The sequence below is a fragment of the Staurois parvus genome, unplaced genomic scaffold (assembly GCF_062004578.1).
Source record: "Staurois parvus isolate SC_StPar_1 unplaced genomic scaffold, SC_StPar_1.0 ptg000137l, whole genome shotgun sequence".
In the NCBI taxonomy this organism is placed as follows: Eukaryota; Metazoa; Chordata; class Amphibia; order Anura; family Ranidae; genus Staurois; species Staurois parvus.
The window spans coordinates 5939236-5954162 of record NW_028317933.1 but is presented as its reverse complement, the minus strand read 5'-3'; the positions used below and the strand labels follow the sequence as shown (position 1 = coordinate 5954162).

The 14927-nt window shown below is 44.9% G+C and overlaps 1 protein-coding gene across 1 annotated transcript in view; it reads right to left on the bottom strand.

Annotated features, from left to right (window-relative positions):
- LOC149465777 (ubiquitin carboxyl-terminal hydrolase CYLD-like) overlaps window positions 1-14927 on the bottom strand; it is a 46690-nt gene that overhangs the window by 17475 nt on the left and 14288 nt on the right. Inside the window, exons 3-7 of the mRNA XM_089673441.1 lie at window positions 14524-14662; window positions 13481-13588; window positions 11657-11736; window positions 7069-7135; window positions 2484-2616 (exon numbers count right to left, since the gene is read on the bottom strand). Of these exons, the coding sequence (XP_089529567.1) occupies window positions 2484-2616; window positions 7069-7135; window positions 11657-11736; window positions 13481-13588; window positions 14524-14662 (527 nt within the window). The remainder of the gene's footprint in view (window positions 1-2483; window positions 2617-7068; window positions 7136-11656; window positions 11737-13480; window positions 13589-14523; window positions 14663-14927) is intronic.

The window sequence follows — 14927 nt, the reverse complement described above, 5'->3', positions numbered from 1 at the left end:
AAAAGGAGAGAAAAAAGGAAAGACCTTTGTGTTAAAATTATTATAATAATTGCTTGTAAATAAAATCAAAATCTAGTTGGTCTATTCAGCAGAAGATTATTGTTACCCCTATATACATTATTCAGGATCACATGTTAATGAAATGTCTATATAGAATGGAATCTTATATTAAGTGCAGGTTATAATGATAGTATTTGATCCATGCTAATTTCTCAAGTCATAGCGTATCAAATCATTCATAATTAACTCCAATTATACAGGATGAAAATTCCACAGAATGAAAATTAACCATTTTCATCCTATATAATTGGAGTTAATTATGAATGATTTGATACGCTATGACTCATGCTTTTGAATTCTTCTCTTGTCACTTTTTTAATTATAATTATTATATATGAATATTTATTTGCAAATTTTTAAAATAGAATTTTAACATGACTTTAGATAAGACTATGATTGTTGTCACATTTTTATATGTTTATAGCCTTGAAGAAGGGGGACTTTCACAACCCCTGGCAATTGTAATAAAATATCATTCTGGACTTTTATTTGTGAAATTGAACTTCTATTCCTTATCTTGTAGACTGAAAAATCCAACAGGTGTTCCAGCTTTGCCTTACCTTTACCCCCTGGCCACACTGGGTGCAACTTGGCATGTGATTTGCATGCCAGGCGGCTTACAAATCGCATGCCAAATCACACCGTATTGTCCGCAATTACAGGAGTCATATCGGTGCGGTTCTGATTTGGTCAGAGCTGCACCGATTTCTAAAGTAGTACATGCACTACTTTTGGTGCGATTTGCATAGACATCTGTGTCAGATAATGGTACAGAATTGCTGGCAGTGTGTGTGACAGACCTGATTTTATACCTTGATTGATATTCCAGGAGACCCCTAGTCTGTTGTGCCCACCCTGATATTATGCCTTGATTGACAGTCCAGGAGACTCCTGGTCTGTTGTGCCCACCCTGATATTATGCCTTGACAGTCCAGGAGACTGCCTGTCTGTTGTGCCCACCCTGATATTACGCCTTGATTGACAGTCCAGAAGACTGCTGGTCTGTTATGCCCACCCTGATATTATGCCTTAAATGACAGACCAGGAGACTCCTGGTCTGTTGTGCCCACCCTGATATTATGCCTTGATTGACAGTCCAGGAGACTGCTGGTCTGTTGTGCCCACCCTGATATTATACCTCGATTGACAGACCAGGAGACTCCTGCTCTGTTGTGCCCACCCTGATATTATGCCTTGATTGACAGTCCAGGAGACTCCTGGTCTGTTGTGCCCACCCTGATATTATAGGACACTCCTGGTCTTTTTTGCCCTCCCTGATATTATACCTTGATTGACAGTCCAGGAGACTGCCAGTCTGTTGTGCCCACCCTGATATTATGCCTTGACAGTCCAGGAGACTGCCTGTCTGTTGTGCCCACCCTGATATTACGCCTTGATTGACAGTCCAGGAGACTGCTGGTCTGTTATGCCCACCCTGATATTATGCCTTAAATGACAGACCAGGAGACTCCTGGTCTGTTGTGCCCACCCTGATATTATGCCTTGATTGACAGTCCAGGAGACTGCTGGTCTGTTATGCCCACCCTGATATTATGCCTTAAATGACAGACCAGGAGACTCCTGGTCTGTTGTGCCCACCCTGATATTATGCCTTGATTGACAGTCCAGGAGACTGCTGGTCTGTTGTGCCCACCCTGATATTATGCCTTGACAGTCCAGAAGACTCCTGGTCTGTTGTGCCCACCCTGATATTATGCCTTGATTGACAGTCCAGTAGACTCCTGGTCTGTCACACACACTGCCAGCAATTCTGTCCCATTACATTATGGGACTTATAGTTTCTCCCAGCAGCACCAAAAAAAGTAAGGATATGATGGTGGCGCATTGATGATCCCTCCTCTGGGTGCCTTTCTTCTGAAAATCAATTAGATCACAGACTTTTAAAATATCAGTTAAAAATACCAATTTTCTCCACAATTAGGTAAGAGGGAAAAATGCTGTTTTTTAATGTGCCACGGGAAAGGAAGATTTGGACTAAGTTGGAAAGTATCCTGAAGTTCAGCTTTAAATTCATAATGTTATATTTAACTAGAGTGTAGTTGTCCATTCCTTTCAAAAGTGTTACCTCATTCTGGAGCTTTAAGAATTGATTTGATTTGTCAATATTCATGTGACCCAAAAACATGTTTTTTCATAGGCTTGGGCCACATATTTGGAGACCTCTGAAATTATTCTGGGGGCAGTAGTGGGTTCCCAATCAAGTCTACTATCGAGATAAAATATTATGACTTTCTGGAGTCTCCAAAGTAAAAATGTAAAAACTAAATAAACTGCAGTTCAGGAAATAACCAACTACTATCTGGTTTTCAAATGTTAAATCGAATTTAGTAAGAAGTATAAATGTAGAGCTGACAATGGTAATATTAATGTCCTGGAATGAATGCTTTGTCAGATGACTTTACCTGGTCAAATTTGAGGTTTTCATAGGATTGAAATGATCTTTCCAGCAGTGTCTGGACGCTAGGAACTTTTAATGTTCCATCTTTCTCCACAATTATTTGATAGCTGTTGCTTTCCTGAGTCTTGCCGTTACATCTGCAAAATGAGACTTTAGTCCATTACAAGAAGTCAATATTTTTAACATAGATGTGAATGTGATGAGCTCAATTTCTTTTGCTTGTCCCCCCAGGGGTGTGTAAGTGATAGGCTGGTCTCAGTAAATAATGAAGGCAAGACCTTACCCTAGCTCAACTGCTAAATTCTGAATTCAGTGGCTTGAGAATGGTGCTCTGGCCCCAATATAGACAATCCATAGTGAATAAAGGCGGCTACTCTGTGTACTCTTCACCATGATTCTTTTTTGGCTACATATAAAATGACACATCATACAGAGCTCTAATGCGTTTCGGCCAGTACAGAAACTGCACCTTTTTGAGCCTAGGTTCACATTGCAAATTGCATGTGAATTGCAAAGGAATCACCCCACATTCCTGTGCAAATCACATGTGATTCTGTGTGGTGCACTTTGAACCCATTCATTTATGATGGCTAAATTGCACCTCATCCACATAAAAAAGGTGCAGGCACCTTTTTTACCTGCAGTGGAATCAGATCGCATGGGTGTTTATACCCATGTGATCCAGTTCAGGCAAACGCACTGCGTTTGCAACCTACATTGGGGTGTTGTTAACTTTTAATTGACACCCGCAGCAGAACACAGTGCTTTGCTGGGTTCGCTGAATACAGAACACAGGATTTGCTGCATTTCCAGCACCGCATCAAGGTGATGTGGATGCTGTGCGAATTGAGCCATCAAAATGAATGGGCTCAAATCACACAGAATCGCATGTGATTTACACAGGAATGCCGTGCGATTCCTGTGCAATTCACATGTGGTTCCCAGCGTGAACCTAGGCTTAATGACAGTGCTGTTCTTACCTGCAGCAATCTTCTCAGTAGCCAGCAATCAATTCCCAGCAAAGTCTCCCATCACTAATAAATTATTTGTAGCCCCTATATATTAATATTATTATTAATAAACAGTATTTGTAAAGCGCCGATAGTTCGCTCAGCGCTGTACATTACAAAGGGGGACAGAACATGTGACAGAACAATACCAATACAATGCAAAACATGAGGGGATTGAGGGCCCTGCTCTTTCGAGCTTACAATCTAGGAGGGAGGGGATGGTGGCACAGGAGGAGATAGCTGTGGGGGATGGAGTGGTAGGAAGAGTGGAGGAGGTCGGCAAGTTAGCAGGGGGTGGGGTAGGCTTCCCTGAAGAGATGGGTTTTCAGGGTGCGCCTAAAGGAGAGGAGAGTAGGTGATAATCTGATGGGTTGGGGCAGGGAGTTCCAGAGGATGGGTGACACCCTGGAGAAGTCCTGGAGGCGGGCATGGGAGGAGGAGACCAGGGAACTAGAGAGAAGGAGGTCTTGTGAGGAGCGGAGTGTGCGTGCTGGGCGGTACTTGGATATTAGGTCAGTGATGTAGTTCGGGGCAGTGTGGTGGACAGCTTTGTACGTCAGTGTTAGGATTTTGAATTTGATCCGTTGTGCAATCGGAAGCCAGTGGAGGGATTGGCAGAGGGGGGTGGCGGAGATGGAGCGGTTGGAAAGGTGAATGAGTCTTGCAGCCGTATTCAGGATCGACTGAAGCGGGGATAGCCAGCGGCGAGGCAGGCCAGTAAGGAGGGAGTTGCAGTAATCGAATCGTGATATGATGAGGGAGTGGATGAGCTGTTTAGTGGTTTCTGGGGTTAGGAACGTGCAGATTTTGGCAATGTTGCGGAGGTGGAGTCTGCACGAGCTTGTTAAAGATTGGACTTGGGGCTGGAAGGATAGGTTGGAGTCCAGAATGACACCAAGTACTCTGGCCTGCGGGGCAGGTTTGATGGTGGCGTTGTTGGACATGATGGAGAAGTCAATGGGGGGTGGTGTCCAGGCTAATTTAATCCACTGATGAGAGCTACATATAAGTTAATAATGATTGGAGACTTCCTGTGTCGGGAGCTGGTATGTGTGTGAACCATTGGAGGTCAGCAGTGCCATCACCTAATGCTGAGTCCTGGTCCTGTTTCTGGTGTATGTGCAGTAGAACCCCACAGACTTCTATAGGTCCAGGGGACTGATCTGCTTCCTGGCCCAATATGAGTTTATGGGGTTTTATTGCATATAAAGGTTTCAACTTATTCAACTCTGAATTGCTTTAAAATATATTTACTTAGATCTCAAACATATAATATAGCAGCTGAGATTTAATAAGCTGGAAATGTATTAAATAATTTGGAACCTAACACCTTTGCTATTTAACCCCTTTGAACCCCTGACTCTGAACCTTCCAGCATGTGCCCCACATCTCTAGCTCAATGCTCCAGCTCTGTCCTTGCTGTCCTTGCTATGCCACCACTGGCTCATCCAACATATAACTTCTGGGCAACATAACCCCAGTTCCTTTTCTTGGCCCTGAAGGCAACATTATCCTCCATATTTATTGTCCTAGGGGTGAACGCTCAAAGACTCATTTTGCTCAACCATAGGCACTACCCACAACCCAATGTACTCATCAACAGGAAGAGGAATCCTAAACTAACCCCCTCAAGTGAGCTGTGCACAATGGTGAAATGTGGTACAACGGTGAATGGAGGTGCAATGGTGGAAGGGGGTGGAGAAGTTGAAGTGGTTGCAGAGAGGGATGGGGGTGAATGGTGGAAAGGAGTTCCTGATGAACTCAACCAATAACAAAACAGCTGCAGCTGTGGTGGAGCAATTGCTGTAAGGATTTCATGCTGGTTTACCTATGTGCTGGACTGAGCACACACATAGTGTAAGTTTGTCATATCCCTGTTGTAATATGTTAGGCTGTATGGATCTCTCTCTTTTGTTTTACTTTTGCATGATGGAGTGTATTACCTGTGAAATGATTTGACAATTGCCATCTAACCTGTTTTTACCTGAGTAGTTTGGCACATCTTGTGAGTCTTTTTCGTTTTTTGCTATCACCATTCTTTGCTTATATATTTCAGAGGTGTGTGCATTGTTAGATGTAGCGCAGCAATTTATCATTGTTATTATTCATTATTTAGCCCATTGAGACATGGGTTATGTGCACTAGTGGCTACAGTATTCACATATATATATATATATATATATATATATATTTTATATTTTGAATTCAACATAGTAAGCGCTTGAGTTTATTTTATTTACATTTTAGAGTCTCCTTCTATCTGTTTCCATTTGAGTGGGACTGCCCTTAGGGAGAGAACATACCAGGGGCAGACTGACAACTCATGGGGCCCCTGGGCAATAGGGGATCATGGGGCCCCTGTGTCCTTGCCCAAACTCAAAAAAGCCTATGAAAAAGGTACCAGGGGCATCTCATGGGGCCCCCTACTGACCCTGGGCCCTCGGGCAGTGCCCGAGTTTCCAAATTGTCAGTCCAGTCCTGGAACACACACTTTATCCAGCAGAGTTCTGTGGAACATTTTGTGCACTGATGGATCAGGATGCTTTCCCTGATCTTACACTGACCTTTTTTTTTTTGTGAATTCTTTATTTTCACAGAAACAGCATTAGCATTCCACAGATAAACAGTGCACAAGCATGACATAGCATACAATACAAACGAGATACACTGACCTATTTTAAACACATTTATGCTGCTTTTTGAGCATAAGGATTGTGAAGTGGACTTTTGTGGATGATTTAGTATTGGTTTTGCACTTTATTATTCATTATTTATGGGATGATTATTTCATTTTATTATTATTATTATTATTATTATTGTTGATTTATTTATTTTATTGGATTATTTATTTATTTCAGTTACTTATATAGCGCCATCAATTTACACAACACTTTACATATATATTGTACATTTACATCAGTCCCTAACCCTCAAGGGTCATACAATCTAAGGTCCCTAACTTACATTCATACATACACATACTAGGGCCAATTTAGACAGGATCCAATTTAGACAGGATCCAATTCACCTACCAGCATGTCTTTGGAGTGTGGGAGGAAACCAGAGTACAAAGAGGAAACCAACACAGGCACAGGGAGAACATGCAAACTCCAGGCAGGTGGTGCCGTGGTTGGGATTCAAACCGACGACCCTAGTACTGCCAGGCAGAAGTGCTAGCCATTTAGCCACTGTGCTGCTGTTTATTGCTTTATATGTTTTACATTATATAATCAGACTGAAACTAAGGGAGGAAACAATAACACAATTAATTTCCTTTCCTTTTTCAGGCCATGAGACATCCACTTAAAGTGTAAATACCTATGAATGAAAACGTAGTCATTCTGCGGTCTCAACAACTCTTGAGCTCTTGTATTGTCCTAACAAATTCTCAGATGAACTGCCAAATGTGTCAGTCACCCTGTATTGCCAAATATGTCGATGGCTGGGCAACCTAGAAGAAATCCCAGTCATCCAGATCTACAAATATAGTTGAACCCCATCGAGAAAACCCGACCAATTCAGCCATTCAGATGTTTACTGATGTTCAGTCAAACCACATTGAGCAAGCCAGAGACCTACCGGATTTTAAGCAGTGGATCTACAGCAAGTACTTCATGCAATAAGGCATTTAAGAATTCTTCAGGATCTGAAACACAGTAGTTGGCACATTAACATTATGATATAATTAAAGCTAACCCACACCTTAAAACATCTCAATTGTTTATGAGTATTAATTTTCTAGCTTCTCAAAGAACAAGGTTTTTGGCTTTATTAAGTAATGATCTAGTGAGGTTGATCTCGGCCAGTGATGGCGAACCCGTGGCACGCGTGCCACAGCCGGCACGCCGAGCCTTATCTGTGGGCACGCCAGGAGAATCCAGCGGCGCGCTGTCTTCCCGGCTGTAGTGTGCGTGACAGCCGGGTCCCAAGTGCGCATGCACAAGAAGCAGTGCTCTTTGTGAATGGTAAGGCGGTACCTGGGACACATGACAGATCCCAGAAGCCGCCGGACCAATCACAAAGCGCAGCGCTTCTCGCGCATGCGCACTGGGCATCCGGCTGTCCGACGAGCGCCCACACTACAGAAGCCGGGAAGACAGCACGCGGCTGGATAAAGGAACAGGTAAGATAAAAAAAAAACTCTGCGGAAGTAAGAGCGGGTACCTGTCAAATTCAGGTACCCGCTCCCCCTCCCTCCCCAAAGGTCAGCAGTCATCCCTGTGCTGTCCGCAGTCTATGGTCATCCCTGTGCTGTCCGCAGTCTCTGGTCATCCCTGTGCTGTCCGCAGTCTCTGGTCATCCCTGTGCTGTCCGCAGTCTCTGGTCATCCCTGTGCTGTCCGCAGTCTCTGGTCATCCCTGTGCTGTCCGCAGTCTCTGGTCATCCCTGTACTGTGTCCGCAGTCTCTGGTCATCCCTGTGCTGTCCGCAGTCTCTGGTCATCTCCTGTACTGTGTCCGCAGTCTCTGGTCATCCCTGTACTGTGTCCGCAGTCTCTGGTCATCTCCTGTACTGTGTCCGCAGTCTCTGGTCATCCCTGTACTGTGTCCGCAGTCTCTGGTCATCCCTGTACTGTGTCCGCAGTCTCTGGTCATCCCTGTACTGTGTCCGCAGTCTCTGGTCATCCCTGTACTGTGTCCGCAGTCTCTGGTCATCCCTGTACTGTGTCCGCAGTCTCTGGTCATCCCTGTACTGTCCGCAGTCTCTGGTCATCCCTGTACTGTGTCCGCAGTCTCTGGTCATCCCTGTACTGTCCGCAGTCTCTGGTCATCCCTGTACTGTCCGCAGTCACTGGTCATCCCTGTACTATGTCCGCAGTCTCTGGTCATCCCTGTACTGTCCGCAGTCTCTGGTCATCTCCTGTACTTTCCGCAGTCTCTGGTCATCCCTGTACTGTCCGCAGTCACTGGTCATCCCTGTACTGTGTCCGCAGTCTCTGGTCATCTCCTGTACTGTGTCCGCAGTCTCTGGTCATCCCTGTACTGTCCGCAGTCTCTGGTCATCCCTGTACTGTGTCCGCAGTCTCTGGTCATCCCTGTACTGTCCGCAGTCACTGGTCATCCCTGTACTGTGTCCGCAGTCTCTGGTCATCTTCTGTACTGTGTCCGCAGTCTCTGGTCATCCCTGTACTGTCCGCAGTCTCTGGTCATCCCTGTACTGTGTCCGCAGTCTCTGGTCATCCCTGTACTGTCCGCAGTCTCTGGTCATCCCTGTACTGTCCGCAGTCTCTGGTCATCTCCTGTACTGTCCGCAGTCTCTGGTCATCTCCTGTACTGTTCGCAGTCTCTGGTCATCTCCTGTTCTGTGTCCACAGTCTCTGGTCATCTCCTGTACTGTGTCCGCAGTCTCTGGTCATCTCCTGTACTGTCCGCAGTCTCTGGTCATCTCCTGCACTGTCCGCAGTCTCTGGTCATCCCTGTACTGTGTCCGCAGTCTCTGGTCATCCCTGTACTGTGTCCGCAGTCTCTGGTCATCTCCTGTACTGTGTCCGCAGTCTCTGGTTATCCCTGTACTGTCCTCAGTCTCTGGTCATCTCCTGTACTGTGTCCGCAGTCTCTGGTCATCCCTGTACTGTGTCCGCAGTCTCTGGTCATCCCTGTACTGTCCGCAGTCTCTGGTCATCCCTGTACTGTGTCTGCAGTCTCTGGTCATCCCTGTACTGTGTCTGCAGTCTCTGGTCATCCCTGTACTGTGTCTGCAGTCTCTGGTCATCCCTGTACTGTGTCCGCAGTCTCTGGTCATCCCTGTACTGTGTCCGCAGTCTCTGGTCATCCCTGTACTGTCCGCAGTCACTGGTCATCCCTGTACTGTGTCCGCAGTCTCTGGTCATCTTCTGTACTGTGTCCGCAGTCTCTGGTCATCCCTGTACTGTCCGCAGTCTCTGGTCATCCCTGTACTGTCCGCAGTCTCTGGTCATCCCTGTACTCTGTCCGCAGTCTCTGGTCATCCCTGTACTGTGTCCGCAGTCTCTGGTCATCTCCTGTACTGTGTCTGCAGTCTCTGGTCATCCCTGTACTGTGTCCGCAGTCTCTGGTCATCCCTGTACTGTGTCCGCAGTCTCTGGTCATCCCTGTACTGTGTCCGCAGTCTCTGGTCATCCCTGTACTGTGTCCGCAGTCTCTGGTCATCCCTGTACTGTCCGCAGTCTCTGGTCATCCCTGTACTGTCCGCAGTCTCTGGTCATCCCTGTACTGTGTCCGCAGTCTCTGGTCATCCCTGTACTGTGTCCGCAGTCTCTGGTCATCCCTGTACTGTGTCCGCAGTCTCTGGTCATCCCTGTACTGTCCGCAGTCTCTGGTCATCCCTGTACTATGTCCGCAGTCTCTGGTCATCCCTGTACTGTGTCTGCAGTCTCTGGTCATCCCTGTACTGTGTCCGCAGTCTCTGGTCATCCCTGTACTGTCCGCAGTCTCTGGTCATCCCTGTACTGTCCGCAGTCTCTGGTCATCTCCTGTACTGTGTCTGCAGTCTCTGGTCATCCCTGTACTGTGTCCGCAGTCTCTGGTCATCCCTGTACTGTGTCCGCAGTCTCTGGTCATCCCTGTACTGTGTCCGCAGTCTCTGGTCATCCCTGTACTGTCCGCAGTCTCTGGTCATCCCTGTACTGTCCGCAGTCTCTGGTCATCCCTGTACTGTGTCCGCAGTCTCTGGTCATCCCTGTACTGTGTCCGCAGTCTCTGGTCATCCCTGTACTGTGTCCGCAGTCTCTGGTCATCCCTGTACTGTGTCCGCAGTCTCTGGTCATCCCTGTACTGTTAATTAGTTTGCACTACTGTACGAGTTGTTTTTTCTAAACCAAAAGCTCGATATTCAGGTTTCATTGCAGTGTTGGCACTTTGAAAGAAATAAGTTGGTTTTGGGTTGCAGTTTGGGCACTCGGGCTCAAAAAGGTTCGCCATCACTGATCTAGGCTAACTTTGTGTAGGCTGAGTCTGGGGTTGAGCAATTTTCCGACATGACATTAAAAGTTTCAGTACTATGGCTGACCCCCATAAAAATGGTGATGGGATAAATAAATAAATAAATTGGCAGACTAATAAAATCCATCAGGCATCTCTAATGGTGCACTTTTCCACTGACTGTTATTGTGACAGTGCACACAGCATTATTCTCCAATGTCTTCAAACACCATTGCATATGTACACTGTGCTATACATGACATTCCCAAGACTACTAAATTCATTTTTTTTTTTCAATTTTGCATTTCGTTAAAGACTTTGGCTGGGCTTCTGTAAACACAGCATAGCAACATGCTTGGGGTCATGGTTGGACCTGGGTAACCTCTGTTCTTGTACAGCTTCCTAAAAGCACACAGATACCATCAAAGGAGGACAGGTGGAGTCATATAGGGAGCTGGTCCATGATGGAACCATGAATTCTCCGCTCTACCAGAAAATCCTATCCTGCCATCATTTTGAGACTTCAAGCTTTAGCACACTTGGGTTACGCAGCAGGACAGTGATCCAAAACTCACCAGCAAGTCCACCTCTGAATGGCTAAAAAAACAAAATTAAGGTTTTGGAGTGGCCTAGTCAAAGTCCGGACTTAAATCCGATTGAGATGCTGTGGCATGACCTTAAACAGACCATTCATGCTGAAAACCCTCCAGTTTGGCTGAATTAAACAATTCTGCAAAAAAAGAGTGGGTCAAAATTTCTCCACAGCGATGTGAAAGACCCATTGCCAGTAATCACAAACACTTGATTGCAGTTGTTGCTGCCAAGGATGGCACAATAAGTTATTAGGTTTAGAGGGCAATTACTTTTTCACATAGGGTCAGGCAGGTTTGGACAGCTTTTTTCCCTTAATAAATTAAATTATAATTTAAAAAAACTGCATTTTGTATATTTACTTGGGTTATCTTTGTGTAATATTTAAATTTAAGTGTGACAAATATGAAAAACAATTTAGGAAGATTGCTTTCTCACAATCGCCAGCACAGCAGGGCTTAGCCCAAGAGTAGAAGGTTATGCACTTTGAGCCAATCAGGGCAATTTTATGAGACACATCAATTCGTTCCTTATTATTACTAGTGCCTAGGGCAACAACATCTGAAAATAGAACTTTGATCTTAATTTCTACTCATCAAAAAACGAAGGATTAAGAATAATAAGAGCATTAACTACTTGATATATTATACAAGAAAAGAGAGATATCATAGAACAAACCTTTCTCTTCAGAAACAAATGAATCACATCGAAGCAGTTTTCTGAGCTTCATGACATTCTCAGCATGTACGAATCCAGTCCTACAACATGACAAAACATGTGATGAGATACTTGTCAAAGAATCGCCAGCTGCCATAGACAATGTCTCGAGCTAAATTGTGCTCATAGAAAAGCTTATTACACCTTTTAGAAAACAGCAGAAAAAACAGGCTCATCTTTGCATAGCCAACTAAAAATACAGAATCGCATACTGGGAGCCGATCCTCAGTAGTTGACTGTGAGCTGTCAGTAAAAGCACATTGTGTGTGTTTATAGACGCATTCAACCCGGATCAGCAGTGTGCTCGCATGAGTACCCCTATAGCAAGAACGCTATATTGCCAAAAAGTATTGGGATGTCTGCCTTTCCACGCACATGAACTTTAATGGCATCCCAGTCTTAGTCCGTAGGGTCCAACATTGAGTTGGGCCACCCTTTGCAGCTATAACAGCTTTAACTCTTCTGGGAAGGCTGTCCACAAGGTTTAGGAGTGTGTCTATGGGAAAGTTTGACCATTCTTCCATAAGCACATTTATGAGGTCAGGCACTGATGTTGGATGAGAAGGCCTGGCTCGCAGTCTCCGCTCTAATGCATCCCAAAGGTGTTCTATCAGGTTGAGGTCAGGGCTGTGTGCAGGCCAGTCAAGTTCCTCCACCCCAAACTCACTCATCCATGTCTTTATGGACCTTGCTTAGTGCACTGATGCGCAGTCATGTTGGAACAGGATGGGGCCATCCCCAAATGTTCCCACAAAGTTGGGAGCATGAAATTGACCAAAATGTCTTGGTATGCTGATGCCTTAAGAGTTCCCTTCACTGGAACTAAGGGACCAATCCCAGCCCCTGAAAAACAACCTCACACCATAATCCCCCCTCCACAAACTTTACACTTGGCACAATGCAGTCAGGAAAGTACCGTTCTCCTGGCAACTGCCAAACTCAGACATGTCCATCGGATTGTCAGACAGAGAAGTGTGATTAGTCACTCCAGAGAACAGGTCTCCACTGCTCTAGAGTCCCGAGGCGGCCTGCTTTACACCACTGCATCCGACGCTTTGCATTGCACTTGGTGATGTAAGGCTTGGATGCAGCTGCTCGGCCATAAAAACCCATTCCATGAAGCTCTCTACACACTGTTGTTGTGCTAATCTGAAGGTCACATAAAGTTTGGAGGTCTTTAGCTATTGACTCTGCAGACAGTTGGCGACTTCTGCACACTGTGCGCTTAAGCATACACTGACCCTGCTTTGTCATTTACGTGGCCTACCACTTCGTGGCTGAGTTGCTGTTGTTCCCAGTTGCTTCCACTTTGTTATAATACCTCTAACAGTTGACCGTGGAATATTTAGTAGCAAAGAAATTTCACGGATGGACTTATTGCACAGGTGGGAACGTATCACGTATCACGTACCACACTTTAATTCACTGAGCTCCTGAGAGTGACCCATTCTCTCACAAATGTTTATAGAAGCAGTCTGCATGCCTAGGTGCTTGGTTTTATGCACCTGTGGCCATGGAGGTGATTGGAACACCTGAATCCAATGATTTGGAGGGCTGGCCCAATACTTTTGGCAATATAGTGTAGCTTGCTATTGGGGCACTTGGAGAAAAGGAAGAGCAGACAATGTCTGTGGGGGGGCCCAAAAGAAGCAGTTAGTATTACATCTTTTTTATTTTATGAAAAAAAATTAAGCTTTACAACTGCTTTAAGAAGAAATTGTATAATTACTGTATAATTAATGTGCCTTCAAAATATCACAATGAAATCTGTAAACACAAACTCACCTTCTGAGAGGGTTTACAATGTCTTCCCTTAGAATACGTTGTACTTTGGCATCACAGACATCTGGTGAACGTAAGATAGGATCCAGAACAGAAGAGAAAGCAAACAGGCTGTAAAAAAAATATATATATTTTTGGAACGTACAGCTGAAAAAAACTAAAGCTTTGGGTTTTTTTTTCTAAAATAACAAACATGTCTATACTTACCTGCTCTGTGCAGTGGTTTTCAACAGAGCAGCCGGGATCCTCTTGTTTTTGGTTTCCTGCTTGCACTCCTGGCTCCTCCCCCTCAAGAATTGCCCCCAGGAAAAGCCTGGGGGCACCACTGCGTGCTCGTCCTTGAGCTGCTGCTCTATGCGTCCATAAGATACATAGAGCCGCAGCTCGGTCCCGCCCCCCGTTCATTGAGAAAATGCAAAGTGTTCAATGAATGGATCCCATGCAGAGTGGGTTACCTCTTGTGTTCACAATGCAGCAGGGCAGCTTCACGGCATGGTACCTGGAAGCTAGTGGAGATTACTGTAGTAATGGTGCCTACTACAGTGTTTTCCAACTTCTACAAGGATCCCACAGGTATGGTACTGTCGCTATGTAAATGTTTTTGTAAAACAACCCATTCAATTTAGAAAAATAGAAATGAAAGGCAAAACATTTGTGTATAGATATAAAAAAAAATTATAAATACTTTTCCCCATTTTTTATAAGAGATCACATACCCCCTGTTCTCAGCTGCATAAGGAACTCAGAGGGGTGGGGGAGAAGAAACAGCAGCACACTGAATGACTGTGCGGGTGGCGTGTCAGCACATGTCTGATCTTTGGAGCAGAGCAGGCTAAGTTCTCAGCACAGCTAGACAACTGACCACGCTGTGCTTTCTTGCCTAGTGTGGTATTGGAAAGCAGGGGGGCTGGCAGGAACACCAGGGATTTCACACAAAGTAAGCAATACAAATAGAACAGGATACTTTTTCATGGTATAGCAGGCACATACCAGGAATATATAATGTTGGGTTTACATATTCTTTATGAATATTTTGAGGAGCTCACCTGAAAAGAGTGGTATCTAGGTAGCAGGAGTTGTAGTGTCCCTGGATCCCATTCCTAAGTCCAACCATCTTCTCTAGAACATTGCATTCCCGTACAGGGGGGTGATCCTTCATGCTGTCCTCCAATACACTGTGAATATCTATGGGTGGGAGTAGAATGGCAAGACCTAATTTTTATTTGCAGTACGACCATTCAGATATGATATTTCTAAATGTTGCTACAATCCAATTAACAAGCCTAGTCCACAAAAATCAACAGGAAAAGGGACATTCCTTAGTAGGAATGCAGGTAAAGACCAATTCAATGCAATACAAATAGCACTATGAAACAGGTGCTTTTTTATTTAAATCTGAGCTCCTGGTAGATACAATTAATTATATAATTAAATTAACTCATGCAGTTCT